Raw genomic sequence first — 24,656 nt, 5'->3', positions numbered from 1 at the left:
TTCCATTCATGAGCATTGAATATCTCTTTACTTATTTAGTTCTTTGATTTTTTCCATCAGAGTTTTGTAGTTTTTATATCTGGATCTTATACATATTTTGTTAAATTTATCCATAAGTATTTCTTTTTGGGGGGTGCCTAGCTGATTTTTATGTAAAAATAAATTGCCAATGGATGTGAGAGTTAAGCATACAAAAACAGCAATAGAAGAATATACCATAATACAAACTGCAAAAGAGATGGATGACTCTCTTTACAATCTTTGCACTATCTAAGCCAGGTACTATTATTGCAAGTACTTTATATATAATAACTAATGTAATCTTCACAACATTAAGAAATACATTATTATTATTATCAGTATTCTATAGATGATAAAACTGAAGTTAGATAGGTTAAGTGTCTTATTCAAGAATGTAGAGCTTGTAAGCAGAAGAGATAAGATTGGAACCTCAGCAGTCTGGCTCCAAAACCTGCACTTTGGAGAACTACACTGCATCTATGCTGACCAAATAGATGCAGACCCCTCCCATACTCCTTGTGTATATATGTGTACAGATGATATTTAAGCTTCCGAGTTTAAAATATTGTAAGAGAAGTAAAAATATATATAAAATACAAACCAGAAAGATATTTGTAACATATACTATAGACAAGGTACTGAATTTTTAAATATAGAAATAGATTGTAAATATCACTAAGAAATGAATAAAAGGAAATAAAGAAGGAAGAAAGGAAGGAAGGAAATGAAAAAATAGTTCAATGAAGAGAAATACCAATGGCCAATAAGCTTATGCACGATGTCACTCATTTAAAAAAGTACAAGTTAAAACAATGATGAGCCATCATTTTTTACCTAGCATATTGTCAAGTATTGAAAAGTTTAGTAATCCTCAGTGTTTTGACCAAGTTATTTTAAAAAAAGACATTCACACCCTACTGTTGGAAGTATAAGTTGGTAGAACTTTCAAACAGTAACTTGTTTTTATTTTTTAAAGATTTTATTTATTTATTTTTAGAGAGAGGGGAAGGGAAGGAGAAAGAGAGGGAGACAGACATCAATGTGTGGTTGCCTCTCATGCACCCCCCACTGGAGACCTGGCTCAAAACCCAGGCATGTGCCCCGGCTGGGAATCAAACTGGCTACATTTTGGTTCACAGGCCTGCCCTCAATCCACTGAGCTACACCAGCCGGGGCTTAAACAGTAATTTGGCAGCATCCATCAAAACATTTAATATACTTATCATTTGAGCCATTAATTCCACTGCTAGGTATTCATTCCATGGGGGTGTAAGTGGCATAAAAGACCTATGTTCACTGCATCAGTATTTACAGCAGTGCTATTTCAATATGGTCTGCTCAGTGATGACAATCCACCAGTTGCTTATTATTAGTCTGTGAGGAGTTAAAGGGCCAGAATGTAAATCAACTACACTTCTAAGAGCACTGTGAGTTCAAGTGATGATTTTTTGTTCATAGAAAGGCTTTATTGATTAAGAAAGCAGTATGTTGATTTATATTCTGGGACAAGCTGCTTATCTCAATGTGAAACAATTCTTTGGTTAACATTAGATTATAATAACTAATAATTGGAAATGACTCAAAAGTCTATCAAGGGGGTATTTAGTAAATCACTTATAATAAATAAAAAATCCTATGTATTCATCTAATAATGAAATCTACATATCTATGTATATATGTACCAACTCTATATATACATGATAGAATGGAAAAATATTGTGAAGAATGATAAGTATAGTCAGAAGTGCAAGATGAAAAGTACAAGGTTGTATATGCACAGAGTTCCTGGAAGCATACACAAGATATTGTTAGCTATGGTTATCTCTGGGCTGGGAGGCTAGGATCCTGTAGACACAGGGCATGGGGCTTCTAATCTTGTGCTCTGCTGTACTGCCTACACTTTTCTGCAACTAGCATAAGTTAAATTTATACTTTTTAAAAGCAGAAATTAAAATTTAAAATTTTGTTGAAAAGTAATGAATACAAATCAAATTTCCAGAAACTGGCTTTGGGGTGAAATTTATTTTAGAAGACTTATTGAGACAATCTTTACATGAATTTCCATGAAGTCATTTGTATAAAGATGTAAAAACACATGAGCTTGTTTTTCCAAACTCAGAAATCTGGTTTTCTCATCTTAAAAAAAAAAACTGTTACAGGCAATGTGCACACCTCCCAAACCAAATGTTTACTCCATCTCTAAGATGTGTCTCAAAGCTGGGAAGTTACGATTCTTTACCTGCAGTGTGACGATCAATCACCTAATTCTGATCACAATTGTTTCAAAGAAGTACAGGGCCAAAGATGTGTTGCGCTCCAAAGGTCCAAAATGATAGATCGTAACATGTTTTTGACAAAATTGAGGGGTCCTATGTGCTTCATGGAAACCACAATTTATATTGCCAGAAATTATGGCACATTAGACCTTTCAGAGCATCTGGAATACATTAATAATTGTTAACATTTGTATAGTACCATGCAGTGTGCAAAGAAGGGCTTTTATATCCGCTGTCTTACTTAATCTGCACAACAGATCTTTGGAGTAGGTAGATTTCATAGGTTCAATTTTACAGTTGCAAACTGCAGGTTTAGGAGACTTATGTTTATTCCCCAATGTCACTGAGGAGTGAAGAGTCAATGCCAGGCTGTGCCAGCTCAGTTCTGACCACCACTCCTCACTGCCTCCAAGACGTGGCCAACCTAAGCTGCCCCAGACAGAAGACCCTGGGTGACCTGCTCTTATTCTCTGTGTTTATTTGCATGATGTTATTGCATTGAGCTAGATGAGTTTAAAAGCAGACCATAGCTGTTGCCACTGTTTGTTAAACATTGCTATTTGGAGTGGGCAGAGAATACAGACAGTGGCTTGAGTTCCTAGTCACCTTGCACAGGAAAATCAAGCAAGACCAAGAGAGGGAAAAGCAATTCTGGTTAATCCGAATAAAGGAAGCTTTGCACATGCTGGGCTTTCTAATGAAATGTTGTTCTTCTCTGTGTTCTACTTTATACTTTTTTCCAGGAAGTTCGAACTAATAATACAATGATCTTCCTTGAAGGTCTAAACTGATACCCACTTTCACTGTTTCATTGCAGTCTCTCATGTCAGATATCTTTCCTTTCCCAAGGCTCTTCATTAAACTACCCATATCTCATGCCATTTATATTTCTACTTTCTTTCACCTAAATCCTATATAGATGGTTATAATTATGCGATAATACCTTCCATTTATTGAGCACCTATTAAAAAAATTTCAGGCACTGTGGCAGGCACTTTATAAACTATATATTATCTCTAAAGTTTGTGGCAAGTTTTACAAGGTTTACCTCATTCCTCTTACTTTGCAGGTAAAGAAACTGAAGCCAGGAGGGACCGACCCTGGGTTTCACAGTAGTGAGAGGTGGTGCTGGGGTTCAAACGTAGATCTGTCTAGCTTCAAAGCCCAGGCTCCCTCCAGTACATAGCACCCAGAAACAATGCTTATTGTAGTAGCTACTGAAAGAAGGTATTTAGTGAAAATGTTCATTCTAAAGTAGTAATGTAGTTTAACAGTTAGAACCATACTCTCCTTTCCTTAGCTCTGAAAAGGTGGGTTGGTGGTCTAAGGTGATGAAATCAAACCCAGCACCAGTACAACACTCCCATATCACATCCCTTACGACCCCAGGGGAATCACAGCATATAATGGGCTCTTCTGTTTTACTTCTTTCCCACCTGGTCAATTCTCAAAGGAAAACAAAATTCATATGAGGTCTAGAAATTAACTTTTATTTCAAATCTGTCAAGAACTCCTGACAGTTATTAATTTTATTAAAATGACTACATGTGGCAAAACAAAGCGTAGAGGTAATTCTATTTCTCTACAACATAAATTATGAGTTAGATTTTTAGCTGCTGGCTCAGCATTGTTCAAGATTCTTTTAAAGGACTGAGGGGACTTTAGTTTCTAAAGAATGTTAAAGCAGCAAGAGAAAAAAAAATTAAAAGTAATTATAATTGGAGATATTGCCAAGGATGTGCTAATTACAAAAACTTCTTGATGTGTTTATAGGCTAGACTCCAAACGTTTGTATTTAAAAAAAATTATGTGAATAGCTGTCCTTTATTGGCTTGTCATCCATAGTTTACAACAAAGAATAAATTTGTTGATTTTTTTTAAATGGCAAAAATGAATTATGGCTAATTCAAATGAAAAAACCAGCATCCATTCATCTAACAGGAATATGTCAAAATGAAACAATTTTATTAAAATATTTAATACCAGAATAACTTATAGTAGTATGAAAAAGAGTGAAGTACTTGTTTTTAGTTGTCATTGATATGACCCCATTGTGGCAACATTGTTTTACAAAGATGAAACAGTTTTTATCATGGATCTGTAAGTACTTAAGGATGTAAACTAAAAGACCATGTACTTCATCTGATCATACAGTCATAACTTACATATCTTGCTTTGCACTTACTGTTACTGCAAACAGCAATTTAGAAAACAAAGTAAAAATATATATATACAAAATATTTTTATATCAAATTATCTTAATTACACTAAATAAACCCAATTCCCAAATGCTATGTTACATGAAAAAGTGTCCTACAATTTATGTCAAGATTGATACTGTCCACATAACAACTAGAGCAGCCTTTGGTTTTAAAAGCATTTTGCAAAATAAAAAAAAATGTCACCAAATGGCTGCATTACTGGCTCTCATTCACACTCACAAAATGCTTTCCAGTTTTTTAAAAAATTACAAAATACATTACATACACAAAAAAACCCATCCCTCATAAGAGAGTCAAATCCTTTTTATTTCTCTGTAGCACATAAACGCTGTTATATTTGGCATCTCCACTGCTTATTCAAGTTTCAAGTCTCCCCAAGCTGATTAGAATATTATTGTTTGACTGAAAAAGATAGTCTTCTTTCATGATACTGATTATTCTCACTCAATGATAGCTTAATTTAGAAACAAAATGTTCTTTCTTTTAATGCACAATTTCGCTTAATTTTTACTTTATATCCTACTTGGCATAATTCAGAAACTGTTCAATGTTTTGATGTTTTAAATTTTAAAATCAATTTTATGTATGTATATGTATATTCACAGAGATACATTTCTTTCATTATCTTGTTCTCATTGCAAAATAAATTGCCCATCAGCAATTGTAATTTGAAGTGAACCAAATAAAAGGTTTTTACCCATGCTTTATGAAAAACAATTTGCACCACAAAAATAACTGAACTTTAATGCAAACAAGGTTATGTTTTAAAACTAAACTATAAGTTTAGTTCTACAAAGGAAAATTTCCTGTTATCTATATGATAAACTTAATACTTCAGCAAAACTTGAGAAAAAGAAAATCCAAATTGATTCTAAAGGGCATTGTACTTTCCAGAAGTGCTTGGAAAGTTTTTCTGATCACAACGTAGTTGTTGCGATTCTTCTTAAATATACACATTATGTGATCACTGCTCCTTTCATTTTGGAAGTTTGTAATGTATCAGATACGCAGGCAAGACGCATGCATAGAAGTCTCACTGTCTCTCTGAAAAGCACACTGAACAATTTTACATACGACAGACGTTTTTCTTAAAGGAACATTTCATTTGGGCTGAAAGATTTCCAAATTTTAACATGTGACTTGTTGAATATGTTTCAAGGGCTTTGGCAATTATGGTTTCAGTCCTGGACTGGCCAGGTCCATCTGGAATGACACACAGACTAGCAAGCATTACGGCGTTGTCATTTTGAGGCATAGCTGCTCTGCTGTGCCCACGTTGTAGCTTATTTTGGGGAAGCAAGGCACTTACTGTGATGGCAATGCAGACACTGTATGCATAGTTTGAGTAACATAAAATAAGTTAATATTTTAGATTAAAGTGAGTTTTTTTATAACTTATGTCTTTTACAGAAGCAACTAAATGATATATTCAGGATATTTAAAAATAAAGAGAGGTTTGAAAGGGAGTCATTTTCACTCCTGCTTCAGCTCTTAAGATGAGGACTTATGAAAAAACACTGGTGTGAAGGACAGCCATCGATCTGGAAAACGACAAACTATTAAAACTGCTGCACCAGGGGCACCTTGACCGTCTTTACTTCCGCTATATGCGATGACTTCTGGATGATGCAGCTGGTGGTTCCCTGCAGTTTGTCTTTTCCTTGTGCGAGATTCGTCAAGGCCATGGCTGCGTTGATCTCCTTCCAGTACGTGTCATCCTTGCTCGCTCCCTTTCTATTAGCTGCACTGAATTTAAGCAAAAGAGGGAAGAAAATGATCAAACTCACTGCATGTACATAAAAAATGGCACCAGTGAAAAGCACTAGTGGTGAATGGAAGCCCACTGCTCACCTGTCGCCCTTATGGGATCCATTTTCCAGAGTGTCTGTAAAGAAAAGCAAAAATTCAGTTACTTTTTTCCTTTCTTTTTTAATCTCAGGAGCTGCATCATCAATTACCAGGAATAAAAGTTCTCCAGGCCCTGGCTGGAGAGCTCAGGTGGTTAGAGCGTCCTCCAGACATGCCAAGGTTGTGGGTTTGATGCCTGGTTGGGGCACATACAAGAATCAACCAGTGAGTGCATGAATGGGTGGAGAGACAAACTGATCTCTCTCAAAAAAAAAATCAAAAAATTTAAGAAAAATTCATCAGTAAATGCAGACAACTGTAATTGAATAACAATAATTAAAACTAAAGAAAATATGCTGAAAATTAGTTTTCACACAAAGTAGTTTAAGATGCAAAAAATATCTCTTTACAAAGAAGCAAGCATATGATGAAGACAAGTAATAAAGAATAAAAAGTAGCTTTCATAGATATACAAAAATCTGAGGTTAATTTATTCTGAGAAATTGAGCCTTCTCACAAGGAGGCAAATGAGAGCCGGGTTGTGGTTCCGGTTCCACCCCACCACTAACCCGCGGTGTACCTCCGGCCAGAATATGGTGCCCCACCACATCTGGGGTGCAGTTTTCTCAACTATATAATGAGGATGTTCCTAGAAGATCTTCAGGGTGCCTCTGGCTCAATATTCTATGATTTCATGGGAATCAAACCCCCACCTCAGAAGAAGGACTGGCAACTAGTTCCCTTTGGCTGGGTAGCGAATGAGTAATAGACCCAATGCTGACAGCAACACAGGAGTCCCAGGAATATTAAAATAAGCAGGCACCAGTCTTCAGGCTGCAAAAGAACTTCTTTTCCTGCTGCTCCCTCACTCAGAACACTGATGTCAACCAGTACTACATCAATATAAAGAAAGACAACATGGGTTCTTGGTCTTGATTAAATCTCTCTGGACAGTTCCTCTAGCTGAATGAATTGGGAACACAAAAGTGGACAGATAGAGGGAAAGAGGGGCTGCCAGCATGGCAGGGGGATGGGGAATAAGAGTAGGCCTGGGACTCCCCATCAGCCTGTGAGACCCCCAAACTAGATAGTGGTTAAGTCACCAGCATCACCCCCAACAAACATTACCGAATAGCTACAGAATGAGGTACTCTGCCACACACAGGAAACATGAAAAACTGTTTGCTCAAGGCTCTCCTTTCGCTCTGTGGCCTTTGGAAAGCTGTCTCTTCCTGCTCTCAGTCCTTTTCCTTTCTTTTACCACCCCCAAATCAACATTTCTGAAAGCAGTTTTTTTCTCTGCAATGCTTAAGGCTGGTTAGAGCCATAATTTCTGGTTCTGAGATCTAAGACAGTCACAGAACTAGAAGAAAAACATCAACATGATCGTATATTGTTCAGCCAAGGCAAAATTCCCGGGCAAGATGTGGTCAATAGAATATAACTAAGTAGCCATGTAGATAAGGCAGCTAAACCTCGAAGCCCTCTATGAAGCTAAAGAATCGGGAAAGACCACTAACTCATCCTAAGTCAGGCATTACGGTGTAGACAGGGAGACAATAATGGACCACTGTGAGCTCTTGCACAATCTTTCACCCAGGATCCTGGGAACTTAAAGAAACAAAAATGCAAGCAAAACAAAAGCATTTACTGAATAAATGATAAGGTTGTCAGGACGAATCAATGAGATAATACATGTCTAGCCCAAAATGGAATAACGAGTGGTATTAGTTCATTTGGACTCCTTTCGTTTTAGGGATCCTTTGGAGGAAATACATGAATCAGTGAGCCGTTGGATGGTCAGCCTCTGGATCTTCTGGCTCCCATTAGTTCTGCCTGGATGGTTAGCTATTCTGCTGTTGCTTTTGAAAATTTTAGGATTACAAAACTACTCACACAAATGGAGGAACTTTTAATTCACAGAACTCTGATGATCCTAGTTCACAGATTACTCCCTATGTGTCAGGCACTATTCTAAGCACTTTGCATTCTAATTTATTTGGTATTAGTGCCCCTGTGCATGGACAGCATGTCTGCGCTACGTCCGTTAAATCATTCTTTGTTTAGTGCTGTTATCTGTGAATCTTGATGCAGGAGTGCCAGACACAAGATGCTACCAGAACACAGAACAAGTCAAGGCTTTTGTTTAGGAGGAGGAAAGCTAGCACATTGGACATTTTACAGAGGGAGAAAAAAAGAGTTAGGCCTTTGCTCAATTTTGCCCACAAATTGCAACAATTCTGTTGCCAGAGTGAAGCAATAGGTTATGGAGATATTTATTCAATGGAAAGACTTGGCAAAAGCAGAATAAGTTCCATGAAGCTTAAATAACATTAGGGAAATAACAAAACATAATTTAGAAAAGACCATGTAACCGATGCTCTGGCTCACAAAGCAAGCAGTCTCACATACATGCAGGGCCAGAATCAGACTCCCCACCTGAATGGTCAACCTGAGAGTGATTATGGCACCGACTGCAAGAAAGAAGCCTGTGGCTATCAAATATGTAATGGGTTACAGAGCCCAGAAACACCAGAAATGAGTGCAGCCTGCTTGTGGAAGGGGAACATGTAATTCACTGTTAAGGTCCGCGGAGTGCTTCTATTTGAGATGTAGAGTGAACTTGTAGGTCCTGCAGTCTCCTGAATGGCTGTGCTCCCTGGGGCTGCCTCCTTGAACTTGTGCCACAGAGAAACAAGTTTACTACAGCCTCCTGTGAGATTATAAAATTCTGCTTACTCTTTGGGTATATGTGCTTTACAGTTTGGTGCCTATGAAAATACCTTTGAAGTACAAAAACACAGACTCCAGTCCCCACTTGGGTATTCCTAATTAGTTTCACAAATTTCAACAATGTACTCGGCAGTATTCAAAAGACCGAATCCTTTATTTCATTTCTCAGATGGACAGGCACATGCAGTGTCATTAGGGATAGGATCGGGTTCCATTCCCAGCAACAGAAGAAAAGTCTCCATAAGAAGTCATGTAGAGGAGAAACATTTTGATTCTCCATCAACAGCAGTCGATGCTAAAACAGTGTATAACATAGCTCTATGTCAGACGTTTCAAACCAACGGGAAAGAGAAAGCTGACTACTACAGCTTATGGGGGTCTCTGTGTCCGGGGTCGTTCGGTTGAAAATCTGAACTGGTGTTAGAAGGGCATTCTTTCCTGTTGCTGCTACTGGGGGCTGCCCATTGCCCCTAGGACATTATGCATCTAAGAGCCACCTCCTGCCGTGTAGTGTTTCTAGTTTCCAGAACTAAGCAGAAGGGAGACAGCAAACAGGGGCCTTTTACTCAGAAATATTTGTGTTTTTGTAGGTAAGCAAAGAACTATAAAGATGTGGGAGTTTGGGGAATTTTTTTTCTATTTGTTATGCTGAGATAAAATCTGGGGAAATGCCCCAGGTATTTTAGAGAACTGGCTTCATTTGTGGGGAACTCAGAAAATTTACAATTCACAAATTACATTAAATAATTGTATTAAATGTAAAGTTTTTTTTTCTTATGCTCTTTTCCTTTGAAGTTTAAACTTGCTGGCTCTTATACGGTTCAAATACTCATGCCTTTTCAGTCAATTGTCAGTATTTAAGGAGTGTGGGGTGTTAACCCATCACCAGGGGCTCATGCCACTTCTGCCCACCACAGGCAGGTGGTCTCACTGCCTCCTCTCCACAAGTGGCACCCAGTAGCTCAGCCTGACAGGAGGAGGAAGGATTCTGAACGCTGCTGAAAAGAGAGAAACTGTAAGTCTGAGCTAGAGCAGACTTTCCCTGTTGTTAATTAGCATGCACAGACCTCAGCCTGACTGCCCCCTACTTTCAGCTCAGCTGTAGCTCTCACTCTGCAAGTAGCTTGGCTCAGCCTCTCCAAAGTCTGAGCTAAAATGCCTTTTTAGATTCTAAGGTTCCAAAAATCAGCTACGCTGTCAATTACCATAAAAGCAACTGCTTGGCAGTAACAACGTATTAAACCCGCCAAAAGAGCGTGTTTTAAGACCAAAAAAGAAAAGGAAAGAAAAAAAGAGGTGTGTAGTTAGGAAAATCTTGAACGCTGTAAAACCCAAAGCATGTTGAAACTTACAGTGGGGCTATCCTCGGTTTGGACATGTGTTTTCTCACACAGTTAGGCAGAGAAACAATTATACAGAAAATTCAGGTCTGCTGCAACTCAAGATGGGTAAGCACAAAGCTCTGTGGGCAAAGTGTCCACTTAAGTTTGATAAATGCCGATTTAGAAACACATTAATTCTGATATATATTCCTGAGAGAAGAGTTAGAGTCATAAAAAGAAACAAAAATATGACCAAATCTTTTGCTCTGAGATTTTTTTCAAATTTAATCAATAAGCCCTAAAGTTAGGAATGTTTTTAAATTCTTCTCAAAGTATTACTCATACCACTAAAATAGAAGTAAAATTAAGTATGATTAAGAATATGCATATTTTTAATTAAATGGTCTAAAAGTCATATAATATGCTTCCCTAAGTTACACTAGAGAGAGTCAGAGCTCCAGATGCTTGGCAACTGCGTTTCCTCACACTTGGGTCAGTTTGGGGCCATGACTGGTGACAGCAGGTGTGGACAGCCAGGGCTTTGGTGTGTTTCTGATCTCAGAGGTCCCAAGAGCCCCCAGGACAACAGATCAGTTTCTGGAGTAATTACATACTTGGAACAAGTGAGATTAAAAACAAGACTTGGTGAGGAGAGCAGATACAAAACCTCGCTGAAGATTCTGAGAGACCGATTGCTCCAAATTTTAGGACCTTATGCAAGTGGACTGAGGGGTCGCCGGGCTCTCGGCTCCCTTCATCACGGCTTCTCTCTCTACCGCCACCCACAGTAGACCCAGCCTGGGCGCGCACACACCCACGGATTGGATCCATTGTGGCTCTCTGCTCCGTTCCTTTTAAACACAGCACATGTTGTTTTTCTCTAACAGGAAAATGCAGGTTCACTGCAGAAATCTGGGAAAGAATGTTAAAGAGAAAATAAAGGACTTAGGGATACCTGATATTTACATTTAGACATATGGCCTTTCAAGCACATTTATAGACATTTTTAAAAATGGGGTTGTTCTGTATATGTTTTATAACTTGCTTTTCTCACTGAACTTCTACTTTAGCCTTACCCTTTGTTAATAAATAAGATAATCTACCATTTGGTCTTCCCTGATGTGGTGGTGGTTTTTGACTGTGAAACAGAAACAACCTGAAAGAATTCAAAATCTAGCTTTCTCTAACGTAAATGTGAATACTGAGAGATTCCGACATTACGAGAAGGGGTTATCTTTAAAACAGCGATTACTAACACTCATTGAATGCTTATTTTTATGCCAGGCATTCTACAAATGCCATCTCTGGTTAAATGCTTCCAATAACCCTGAGAGAGCATCACGCCCCTTATTTACAAATGACACTGCAGTTCAGAGGAGTCCAGAAACTCGCAAAGGACTCAGTGGTAGGCAGTCAGGGCTGTGAGACTCAGCTCGAGGCCGTGGGACTCTGAAGGTCATGTTTTCTACTGCTGCATCTTGTTACCCTAGTGATTTCAGTTGCTAAAGCCACTTTCAAGGACCCTGGCAAGGCTGAATGCATTGTTTACACAGGAAGTCTGCGGAATGATAACCTATGAAAAACCTACTAAACACCTTTTTCTGTTCTTTTTGCTAGTATTTTAGACCCTAGAGCTACAAAAAGACTTTTTGCTCTTATAACTTAATTTCTAATATCAAAATATCTCTCCAAATCACAAAATAGGGAGTCTAAATAAGCTCTCTTGAGCTCTTTTTCACACTTTAATTGGTGACATTTTAATAGATGTGATATATGTATAATCACTTCTTTTAGCGATATATTACTACTAAATAATGTCTAGACGGCTGTTGTGCAACACTTTTAGAGGAAATTTTTGTTGTTATCCTCTCTTTAGAGTAGTTAGAGCTTTTGAATGAGTAAAGAGAAATCATTCTAAGTGATTTTTTCCCAAAAAGGAAGGGGAGAAAACCACCCAATAACCTGTAACACTTACCTGTTGATGACTAACCTGCTTCTTACAGTTCCACTGACCAAAGAAGTGAGTTCTACTTGAAAACCTCAGGAAGGGATTGCAACTTAGCTCGGTGAATATCTAGGTTACTGCTCTCAGAAGTGTTACTGGAGCATACGTTCTGGGAGCTTTGAGCTGGGGGAGCTTTGCAAGCTTTCTGAATAGTGAGAATTATTCAATAAAGTCCATCTCATCTTCATGGATGGATCTGGTATTTTTTTCCTTTTGTAATGTACTAGCTAAATTATTTATTCTGGGGCCTTAAAGAATGGGTGGCTTCCAAAATCACTTCAGAGTTTAAAGAACAATCTTTTCCAAAAATTAAGCCAGTGTTTCCTCCAGCCATGACTTCCACCCTCTGGCCAAAGATTCTTTTCCTTCCTACTGCCTCACATGTGGACTGGCCTCTCCATGGCTAATGATGCCCAGATGTCCTGGATCCACAGGATCCCCACCTTTCACTGCCTCTCTGTCAGGGCACCATCCTCTCTATCTCCTGCCAGAAAATAAAAATTAGAAACCACACCCTTCTATTTTGGACTGATAGAGAAGAGTTCCTTGGTCAGGATGGGGAAAATTGACATCTCAAAGCTTTCAGAATAGGTTCTATTTCCATTGACACCACCAATAGCAGAATACCTTTATTATTCTAGAGTAGCCATGTCTGTGGGTAAACCTATGAGTGCACTGCCTGGTTCCTTATCAGTTAGGGAGCTATGGCTTTGATGGCTTTCCTTGTTAGGCAGAGCATAAAGGTTTCAGGCTGGTGGCTTCTTATTAAGTCCCAGCTGTACCTTTGTTCTGGGAAAATGCACAGCTACCCTGACCCCATCAGTCTGGGCTAGAGGACTAAAGTAGTAGGTAGGAAGTGGAATTTATAACTTGAAAGAAAGACACTTTGAAATAAGCAGAGTACCACCCAATTATAATTTCTGAATGTCACTTTCAATCTTTTCCACTAAATATATTAAATATTGTTGACGCTAAGCTACTCTGCATAGTGCCATCTACCAGGATTTCTCCTCTGTGATTTCAAAGGCTCCATCTTCCCAAAGTCTAAAACTTTCAGTCTGAAATTTCACTTTGAAGATTAGAATGAGGTCTATGGGGAGGAAATTGTTGGCAAGCGACCAGAAGAAGATCTGGAAATGTTAAATATTCTCATTTCCATTATTAGCTCATCATTATGAGCTATGAGTGTGGTCTGGTGTGAGGCATGAGGCAGCGCTCACAGTGGTTGGAGCTCAGACGCTGGAACCAGACGGCAGGGGCTGAACCCTTCTTCCACCACAGACTGTTCGTGTGACGGTGGGCCAGCGGCTTGACTTCTCTGTGCTTCAGCTTTCTCGCCTATAAAATGGGGCTAATAGTATTGGATGCACAGTCTTGTTATGAGGACACATGATTTAATATTTTGTAAAAGATTTAGAAGAGAGTGTGAGCACCTATACCTAGGACTATATAAATTCTATAAAATAAAAAAAGCTAGCTTTCTCATTTTTTTTTACATCTAGAATATGGGGTTGAATGCAGTTACCAGAAAAATTTGTATTGTTCAGAGGTTTAATATGAAAATCATTATGTAAAGATGAAATACATCAACCCTGAGCAAAGCCCATCATCTCAGATGAATGGATTAAGTGCACAGAATCTATCATCTTCAAAGACAAAATGGCTTTCTTATGCTATTTTGTGCCAAAGTACTATAACATGCCAAGACAAAGAACACTGGAGCCACATTAAAGAATATCTACTACCTTGAAGTGTCTAATGGATTTTGTTACTTCATGTTCTCAAGGGGACTATTGGAGATGTTCCCCAAAATGTTTCATCCATGATAGCTCAGTTTTCAACCCATCTCAGAAAATCACCTCTTAACTATGCATGCATAACTTTTGTGTGCCTGTGTGTTACAAGGAACACTAATTGTTTATAAAAGCAGTCCTTTTTACAGGCAAGTTGGGCTACTATGTCTGAAAACTGGATGGACTTACTGATTCTTAGCTAAAGCTTAATGAGGGCTGTTTCTCCTGAGATCAACTTTATAGCTGCCACACTGCAGTTCTAGAAGGTTGACTTGTTCAATAAATATATAGCTGAATAGCTTTCAGTTACAAAATACTAATATGACTCTGTTCAGCAAAAAGACCCTTTAAATGAAAAAAATATGCCTTCATAACAATCTAGAAGTTGGCTGGAAAGTCTGGCTCCATCCATGTATTTGACAAGGTCTTCAGCGTCTCTAAAAAACCATCCTTTGATGAGTGAACAGCCGCGTATCTGTGAGTTGGCTCACATTGCTGCCACACTTTTAAAATTCCTCAAATAACCGACTCTAGAAATGACTCTTCAGCCTAGGAGATCTTCGTGTCGAACCTGTCTGACTGCATTAACACCAGAGAGACACAGTAAGAGAGATGATGTTCACAACCTTCTTGGATCTTTCCAAAGGGTAGCAAATGGCGGTTTCCCTACCCACAGTTCATCTGCTGTATTTATTAATAGAAACAAAAACATATTTTAGACATAAGATGAGCGATATTACCAGTCTTTCTTGTACATTTTAAATACATTTCAATGTTCTTAATATACTTAAGATGTTAAAACTCTACTTGGCATGTCAGTGTTCTATGTTCACACATTTCTACATTTAAAGGTTCTGTGATTTTCTGCTTTTAATTGCAGAAACAGTCATTTAGAGTCTAAGCTGGGAACAGGAGGGACTTTGAAGTGAAAATTGGAAAGATTTTGCTTATGGCACCGATGGGCATGAGCAGTTGGAAAGGAACTAGGGCAAAGAGATGCAGTCGGTGCCTAGCCCTGCCTTGGCGGTGGGTGGAGATCCAAGAGGACTCACACCCAAGAGGCTTCTGATGACCTGTTCTGACCAAGAGAAAACCAAATAACCCCTCTCTACTTTAAATCTTGCCAGGGGAATCCACATCCCAAATCATTTATTAAATTCCAATGGCATACAGATCGTATTCTACCATCATCGCCTACATTTAGAATACAAGTGAGCTAGAAAAAACTGGGGGATAAGTTCCTTAAGGATAATAGGTTGATATGTTTAGGGAGAAAACAAAAACAGTTCATGGCTCGAAACCACCTTTTTGTATAATAATTTGCCGAAGATACGAGATGTGTCTTAGGAGCACAGGACAATGTTAGCCGACTTGCCAGCTAGGTATGTGACCTTGGGAAAATCGTTTATGCACAGTGCACTGAAGTGTCTCCCCCTATAAAATGGGGGTAAGAGTTACACCTACTTCCCCAGGTTGCTGTGAGGAGTAAATGATGTACAGGAAGTTCTCGCTTAATGTCCTGGATAGGTTCTTGGAAACTTCGACTTTAAGTGAAACAACATGTGAGGAAACCAGTTTTACCATAGGCTAATAGATAGAAACAAGAGTTAAGTTTCTGTGGTATGTTCTGGAAACAAAAATATCACCACACTTCTAAGTAAAGACTCAAAGCACTTCCAATATTAAACATTGGATTCAATGTGAACTATACATACATTTAACAAAGATGAATAAAAACAAGAGAATTCTGCTCCAACCCTTTTATTCCAGTTTAGAATCTTGGGTGATGGGAGACTGTCCTGACAGCTTAGGGTGCAAGGTGGGACTCACCCTGGGGCGAGGCACCTTTTTAATGAAGGGTGCACTTGCACACACCCACACTCACTGAGACCGTGGCAGTGGAGACCACGTGCTAACTGACCTGCTGTGCACATCTTTGGGACAGGGAGGAAACTGGAGCACAGGAGAAAACCCGCACAGACGCCAGGAGAATACGCTAACCTACACCAACCTACACAGGCAGTGGGTCTGGCAAGAATCAATTTTTTTTTCTCATTAACGTTATAAGAAAATGACATTGAATGAAACAACGTTATTCGAGGACCGGCTATACTAAGTGTAAAGTTCTTGGAATACTACCTGGCACGTAGTAAGCAAAGGCTATGGCGCTACAATTCCTTAAGGGAAGGGGAGGGGGGAAGTTCAGTCGGCCTCCAGTAGTCCTGGGGCCACTCCAAGTTCTTTGGAGGTGCTACTCCCTCTACAGGTGGGTTAGAGGCTAGCACACCTTACTTCTAACCCGTCTTCTCAGGATGCTGTAGAAAAGAGAATAAAATCCACAGGAGTACTTCTCAAAAGGGCTGGCTCCTGTCCTATCTCTGAGTCAGTGATGATGGAGATCACAGACAGGTGCGGAGGACGCTCCGCAGGCGTTCTGTTGTAGATGGTAGAGGGGCCGCCCCGTGAGCAGAACTATGGTGGAGCATCCGAGTGGACTGCTTTCAGTAAAGGGTGCCATGATACTGGAAGTCCGGGTATTCACTCAACGGTGGCAGCACAGGCAGCATTTCTTTGCTACTTCTTAAAAATTATTATGGATTCCTAGTATTCCAAGAAGGGTCAAATAACAGTCTAAGGGCTGTATTTAATGAACCAAGCTCTTGATTCTCTTTTCATTTTTAAAGAATTGTTCAGAACAGTATAGGGAAATATTGCTCAGAATGCAGCTTCAAAAATACTTTTCAGTGTCTGTTTTTTGCTTAAACAAATATAATATCACTAAAAACACTTTTTTGATAAATCACTTCACTTTAATTGCATTATTTCCTCCAGTAATTACCACCTTTTTCTGTGCTGTGACATAGAACTCAGGGACAGCCATCACAAAGCTGAGAATGAAGGAACCCAAGATTTTTATTGTACTATATTACAGACTACTTCGGAATAACCCAATCACCTTCCCTCTTCTAGTTGAAACAGCCTTGGTAATAATAGACTGTTATAAGATCTGTTTTCTGTTTTGAAAATAAACAGTCTGGCCCAGCTCTCTATGGCTGTGATGATGAGGCCTTTCATTTTTGTAATCTTGCATTTTTTATCTTTCCTTTGGGAAAATAGGGTGACAAATATTAATCCATGTGGAGTTATCAAAAACTAATTATTCAACCTAACAGAATTTTTTTCTAGGATAGCATAATAAGCTTTTATAAACTAAAGTAAACTCTGTTTCTGCTGCTCTCAGTAGAATCTTTTATTCAGGCCTGCCTCAGAAAGAACTGAGCATTGTTTTTATGCTTCAACAGAATGATGAGGTTTTACAAACAGTTTTTGGTTAGTTTTAATCTGTTATTTTTACAGCAGCCCTGAGAGGTAGATGGAGCTATGTGATCTCTAAGAAGGAACAGGGACAAGGCAATAAGAAACAGAATCACCATGCAAACAACTCGGCCACCACCAAGACCAAAGCTACCAAAACAGAGCTCACTGGTCATGACGTTGAATCTACTTGGGAAGGAGCATTGAGAGGGCCCTGTCTGGCCTGCTGATGGCTTTGCTTTTGTACAACAGCAGAAGGTCATACCATCTGGGACTGGAGGGCTGAAGAGAACCAGAATGCTAATGGTAGCTGTCTCGAAGCCACCCAAAGGCCCAGTGACAGACTGAGAGCTGCAAATGACTCTTGGCTGGGTGTCTGCTGGAGAGTGAGCTGAGACGGTTCTTCCCGGAAGCATATGGAGCCATCCTGGGCTGGGACCACTGCTGTCAACAGCCACCCAAATTAGATGGAGCAAGTCTAAACAGCAAGGCTCCACAGCTATGGCCTTAGGAAACGTAATATTCAGGAGGGGTATTTTGTGGGCATCACAAGATATTAAAGACATAGTACTAATAAAAGAAATCATAAAAAGAGAGAAAGCACCCTAAAGGCCTTAGATTAAAAAAAAAAGATCTCAATGACTACCAGGAAAGAAAAATGAGTATAACATATAGAAAAGTTCTTGCAAACCATTTCATGGAAATTTAAATACAAGAGAGTGGCATGTTCACATGCTTTAAATATATTTAAATGCCCAGCAGCTGCCATACACATTGTGTTATACATGTCATGTGTTATTATAATAAGACACCTTAAAAATAAAAGGAAAACATTTATTTTCATCATTAAAAATTATCGATTTAGAGAAAGGGGCAATAAGCCTAATAATGTATTTTTGGACTAAATGCAATCCTTTGCTATTCCTTACATTTTCTGGTAGAAAATGTATGTGAATGGTATTCACATACTTTTTTAAAGAAAGCTATTTCTTTTTTTTGAGAGAGAGAGAGGTAGAGGGGAAGGTAGGGATAAAGAGAGGGATTTCTGATGTAAGAGAGAAACATCGATTGGTTGCCTCTTGTATGTGCTCCAACCAGGGAACAAACCCACAACCCAAGCATGTGCCCTGACCAGGAACCAAAGGGGTGACCTTTTGCATAGCAGGATGACGCCCAATCAACTGAGCCACACCAGTCAGGGTCCTTTCCCATACTTCTTGATGACTTTAGAGAGAAATGTAATATTTTAACAATCAATAACATAAACCAATTTAAAAATAAACAAAAGGGGGTGGGGGAAGCAGAATGCTGTGCAAAAAAAAAAAAGTAAAAATTACAGTTTCAGAGCAAACTGAATCCACTTACCAACATATTTGGTTTTGGTGATGGAATATACTATGCATACTCAAAAGTGATTTAAAAATCAAATCCTCCAATTCTAAATTCTCTCAAGACACCCAGAAATAGATGGTGAATGAGCACTGAGAAGATAGTAGTTATTGCCTTGAATCAAAGTATTATACAAAAGAGTCAGGCTGTCACAGACAAGAGTAAATAAAGTACATATTTTCATCATGGAAGCACCAAAAAACTTGCCTTTTTTCAGGTGTTTTTTTTTAACTTTTTTTGCCAGGGGGTGAGGCGGGGAATGGGATAGGGAATAACAGCCAGGAAAAAATCATACATCCCTTGAAACACAGGTGGCAAACACAAGGCCCACGGGCCGAATCCGGCCCTCCACCTTGCTTTATCCAGCCCAGCACCTTGTTTCTACCCAGAGGCAGCACTGATCTCTCGCTTAACTGTTAAGGAGTAGTTATATTTATACAGTTCTAACATTACATTTGGCCTTTTGAAGGCAACCGCAAGGCTGATGTGGTCCCCTGTGAAAATGAGTTTGACACCCCAGCCTTGAAAGATTCCCCAGCTCTTGTAGGCATGTGGGGTAGTTCTTGTCACTTTTCCACATTCAGGAGGTAGAAGCAAGAGGGGTTGGTATAGCCCAGTCACAGATTTGTGGGCAGAATAGTTTCTTATAAGAAACTAAGAGATGTGGGGGTCCCTCCGGCGAGAAATGTACCACACACCACTGCTCATGATGCCCTCTACTATTTCAGATGTCTACCCAGTTACACACACACCCAGTTCATGCTTAGCATGACTGAGCCACTCTCTGTTACGCATACGGTCTACACATGGGTCCAAGCCCCAGAGAACTGAAAGAGGAGAAACCATCCTCCTACCATGGGAGGAAAAACCATCCTTCCAAGGCCACCCACAATGGTTTCCTAACACAAGACTTTACAGAACACATATGAAGAAGTAAGCCATTGTCTCAGGCCTCTAGGCAGCATTTAAGTACACAGCCCTCAGAAAAAGACAAGAATAGGAGGTGGAAAGGTGGAGTTGGTTAGTAAGGTTTTTTAGAAAAAGCATTTCTTTTATTTTTCAAACTCTAAGCAATAATATACATTATCCAGCTGGTTTTCAACTTCCTTTAAGAGGTTTATAAAAGTCATCCTATAAGCTAGTTTATTAGATAATGTAATATATAGACTCTTATATGGACAAGAAGATGCAGAAAAAATATTTTTGAACTGGAGGAGCAAGGAATTTATGTATGTGCTGTCTTACCTGAACTCACAGAAGAAGAATAAAGAAATGAAAGGTAAGTGATGAGGAAGGTGAAAGTATGAAAATACATCAATTAATTATTCACAAACATCATAATAAAAATAACTGACAGAGCTAGGAAAAGCAGCAAGTGGGCCCAGAAATGAAAAAAAATGATGATGATTTTTATACTGAAGAAAAAAAGAAAGTAATGGGAGTTCTGTGGGGCCAGGATTGGTTACTTTAGAAATAGGAGTCTCATTTTATGCTTAATTGAAGAATTATTCAAATAGAATTCCATGATAACTTTGGTAGTCTTTAGGACATAGAGAAAGAAAATACCCCGTTAATGACAAATTCCTACAGCTGCTTTTAATGGGATTTGTGTCCTTTTTCTTTCTTTTGAATTGAGAAATTGAGCACACCTGTTCACTACTAATCAGCTCAAATGGTGGAGGGTGGACTGGCTTAATCACACTCGAGTCCTCCAGCAGTGAGGCACATGGGAAAGAGGAGAGATTTGGAACCAGAGAGCTTGAGGTCTGAATCCCAGTTCTGATGCTATTAGCATGTGATTTGGGGCAAGTTACTTAATTTCTGAGTCTCTTTTATTTTTTTCCTCATCTGTAAAATAGATACAAAATACTGCACTGTAAGGACTGCTGTAGAAGTTAGAATAATCACTGTAAAATATCAGACACCCAGTAATACTGAATAAATAGCAATTATAACTATTCTACAGTTGCAAATACTCTTTCTGCAGTGGTACCAAATTTTGCTGAATGCTGAATCTTGGAATGGAACAGATAACATGTAACACAACAATTCAAAAATAGTTTTTGCATTTGAATTGTCTAAGTTGGGTCAAGGGCAGCCATGTTATGTCTATGGTGCTCTGGTGTGAAAAATCCTCAAAAGAGCAACACAGCATGTTATGGAGGCATCGATTTTGCAATGGCTCAGAGAAGGTCACTTAAATTGCTTAGTAGCCATAACATACAAAACATTAGGATGGAATCTTTGATGAGAGTGAAAATGAGAATAAGCACCAAGGCAAATTTCAGGATCACCATGGCAAATACCCGTCAGCATCTGGTCTTCTGCTGTTCCTTTCCGGGATTGGCCCATGTAACTACTATTGGACTAGAGGTTTACACATTACCCGTGCAATCATATAGATGTGTTAGAGAATTTTCTCCTAATTGTGTGGGGAAAGTTTAAACGTTAAGGTCCTCTCTCAAGATAGAATATACCATTTGAATCTGGGGGAGCAGCTTTGGAAATTCCCAGTTTTTAAAAGCTACTTCTCTAATCCTTGTCATTAAGAATGTCCTATGAAGATCTAACCAACTGGTATACCCACTTTTCACAAGGAGTAAAATAACTACCGAGAACATATATTACTTATAAGACATTAATTCTGTCACTGCTTTACTCTAAACAACTGTATTTGGTATCCCTAAATTCTTAGATTGACTGAAGCAAGAATATATAGATTATTTCAACTCCTGATACCTTACAAAAAGACTGACACTTATTAAAGGGTTCTTCCCAATGCATAGCAGAATGGGAGGAACACTCAATTTTTTGGAATATTTTTTGCTGTCTTTGGATGCCTGGTACTTTGGTAGCAAATGGGCAAACACATTGCAGCGAATTAGAGCTTACCCAAGTGAAAGCCAAATTATCTTACTGTGAGAGTCAAGTGAAAAACTACAATCTGTACACAGCATCTTGTCCCCTCCCACCTTACATTCGGGAGCATAGTTAAGGACCAGGTTAACTTAATTCATGGTGATAACAATAATTATGGAGTATTTTGTGAGTCATAAATGTTCAAGTAATCTCATTTTCTTTTTGTGCACACTTGTATTATTTCTCCATTTTATGATGTGAAAATTGAGACTAAGAGAAGCTGGCTGACAGGTACAAAGCCACATTGTTAGTAAACAAGAGGACCAGTAGTAGAAGCCAGATCTCCCAGCTTTAAGTGCAGTATAATTTGCTCTTCTCCACATTGTATTCGTTGACTTATTCATGGGTTCAGGGGTTCATTTGGCAAACATTTAATGAATGCATCCTATCTAGCAGGCACTGTGACAGTTGCTAAAAATACAAATTACAAACGGATTTCAATACCAAGCAATCTGCAGTTTGGGAAACAAATGACAACAGTGTGGTAAGTGCTATGGGAGCATATAGGAAAGGGATCAAGGACAAGGGCAGGGGAGGGGTGGGGTGGTCCTGAAAAGGAGCTGCAAAGGAGATGAGGAGATCATACACCCCTGGGGCAGCATGGAGAAAAGACCCTGGGCAATTACTTCCAGCAGCAAGCAGCCTCCTCCATTCATGCCAGCATGCCCAACCAACTTATAATCCAGATGCCTAGACCCAGAAAAGATGGAAAAGCATAGGCCTGAGGTAAAGGTGAGCAGGAAGTACCAAGGTGAAGATGGGGAAAAGCATTCCAAGGTAAGGGAACAGCTGTGTGAAAGCCAGTGTCATTCATGTCACTGCACAACTCCTCTTGGAAACTCTTTTTGGTGAAGTGGAAATGCATGAGGTGTGTGAAAGGGCTGTTGAGAAATGAACCAAAAGAGATGAGTGGAGGCCAGGCATTGAGAGGTTTATGCTTTTGCATGCCAAGAAGAATGTGAACTCTATCCTGAAATGTATGGGGAATGCCTAAAAAATGTTTAACAGTGATATGACCTGATTTGGATTTTAGAAAGATCCCTGAAGCCTTAGTGGAAGATCAGATTCAAGGAGCCAAGTAGAATCATGGCAGGGACCTAAGAGATAAGTGGGGAGTCTGAGGATTAAGGCATTAGCAGTGGGATGGATGGGAAGACAAGCTTTGAGAGAGATTAGGAGGGCAGAGGTTGAAAGGCTGATGGCCTTTGGGAGCAGGAGGCAGGAGTTGGTAATGTCTTTCAGATTTCTGCCTTGGATGACTGAGTTAAGGAAGAAAAGAGGAAGAGCGAGTTTTACTTTGCAGGAGGCAGGTCATAATGGGTTTGATTTTGACATGTCGAGAGGAGGAGAGCTTGGAGGACCTTCGAGTGTGGATGCTGGCCATACTTTCAGAGATGCACGATGGTGCCTTTAACAGAAAAGAGGAAGCTTCATTGCCGGATTACTTAGCAACATCTTTAGAAATATTCTGATATTCCCACCTCAAAGCATGCATTTTAATATAGAAACACATCAGTATATAGGAAAAAGAGGTATACACATAAATACATAAATAAGAAAGGGTCTTAAACAAATGTAAGTATAGAATAATATTTTGGCACATAGATTTAAATGTTTTTGTGTATTCTTTGCTAATATTATTCAGCATGTGATTAAAAAAACAAAGCAAAATAGTGTAAAATACCAGTCTTCAAAGATGAATTATTTTAAAATCTTACTAGTCACACACCCTTAATGCATACTACATTTACTCTTGAAAGAAAATGCACACCTGAAGGGCGAAGGGGAAAGAAATTGTTTCCTTAAGTGAAAGAACAGAAAGAACGGAGGGTCGATCTGGCTGCCAGCCAGTCAGAGGACACAGAAGAGCCAGCAGTTACAAGGCAAATCTCCACTAATCCAAAGTTCCCACTTCTAGTCCACCTTTGACGTGAAATATTTAATAGAAACTTCATTTGAACCATGAAATGCCTTTAAATTTTTTTAATATTGGATTCCATACTATGCTAAAAGGAGACAGGATTAGGTGACTGAAGAGAAACACATATTTTTTTAAAAAGAAGAAGAAAGGACTAGTGGAAAGCATAAAATGGTTAGTGAGAATTTCTACTGAAAACCAAAAGTTAATGTCACCACAAAGTTTCTTTCCGATTGACGACAGATGCTTCTTAAAGAATGGATAAATCAATAAAATTCATTTCCCAGTGGCACTTGGAAGCACAATTTTAATCTGCTGAAATGGCACAGAGACAGAAAAAAGCAAAATACAAATGAACAACAGCAAAAAAGATTTTCTTTTAGAAAGAAACTCCATTTAACTGGTTTCCGCACTCGAGGTTTATATATTCAGCTCCCTGGAGGGGAATGAATATTCAACTTCCCTCAGGAAGGTGGCTTTTTGCTGGGTGCGTGCATGATGTTCATTTGTCTTGCATGTAGAAACTAGAACATAACAAGCTTCTAATCATCACTTGTTAATGTGAAACAAAAAGAATTCTTTTTTCCATTGAAAGCAGATTGTAGTAAAAAAGCAGCATTCTCCAAGGTCATATGCTGTTGGCAAAGCTCAAAAAAACCTTGTAGTCCAACTTGCTTATGTTCAGCTGTGTTTACTTAGACTTAACTTGACAAAGTCTGCCTCTGATTATACTGAGCAGTCATCTGCCCACAGATAAATAGATATTACACAAACTTTTGGAGAAAATGGCATTTGGCCTCCATAATTTTGGAATAATTTACTCTGTACCCTCAACTAAAGACACCAAAATGATCCACAATATGTTTGGGGGGTTGAAACATAAATATTTCATTTA

The 24,656-nt window shown here is 38.9% G+C and overlaps 1 protein-coding gene across 2 annotated transcripts in view; it reads right to left on the bottom strand.

Annotated features, from left to right (window-relative positions):
• Positions 1 to 4,331: 4,331 nt before the first annotated feature.
• The window catches only part of MKX (mohawk homeobox), a 61,848-nt gene continuing 41,523 nt past the window's right edge, over positions 4,332 to 24,656 (bottom strand). Inside the window, exons 6-7 of one of the 2 annotated variants that reach the window (XM_036022599.1) lie at positions 6,371 to 6,404; positions 4,332 to 6,265 (exon numbers count right to left, since the gene is read on the bottom strand). In XM_036022599.1, coding sequence (XP_035878492.1) covers positions 6,079 to 6,265; positions 6,371 to 6,404 — 221 coding nt within the window. In that variant the 3' untranslated portion in view covers positions 4,332 to 6,078. The remainder of the gene's footprint in view (positions 6,266 to 6,370; positions 6,405 to 24,656) is intronic. The other variant, XM_028506544.2, reaches the window with a different exon arrangement.

Source organism: Phyllostomus discolor, chromosome 1, assembly GCF_004126475.2.
Source record: "Phyllostomus discolor isolate MPI-MPIP mPhyDis1 chromosome 1, mPhyDis1.pri.v3, whole genome shotgun sequence".
Lineage (NCBI taxonomy): Eukaryota > Metazoa > Chordata > Mammalia > Chiroptera > Phyllostomidae > Phyllostomus > Phyllostomus discolor.
The sequence above is the reverse complement of the archived record's forward strand: the minus strand, read 5'-3'. Positions and strand labels throughout refer to the sequence as shown.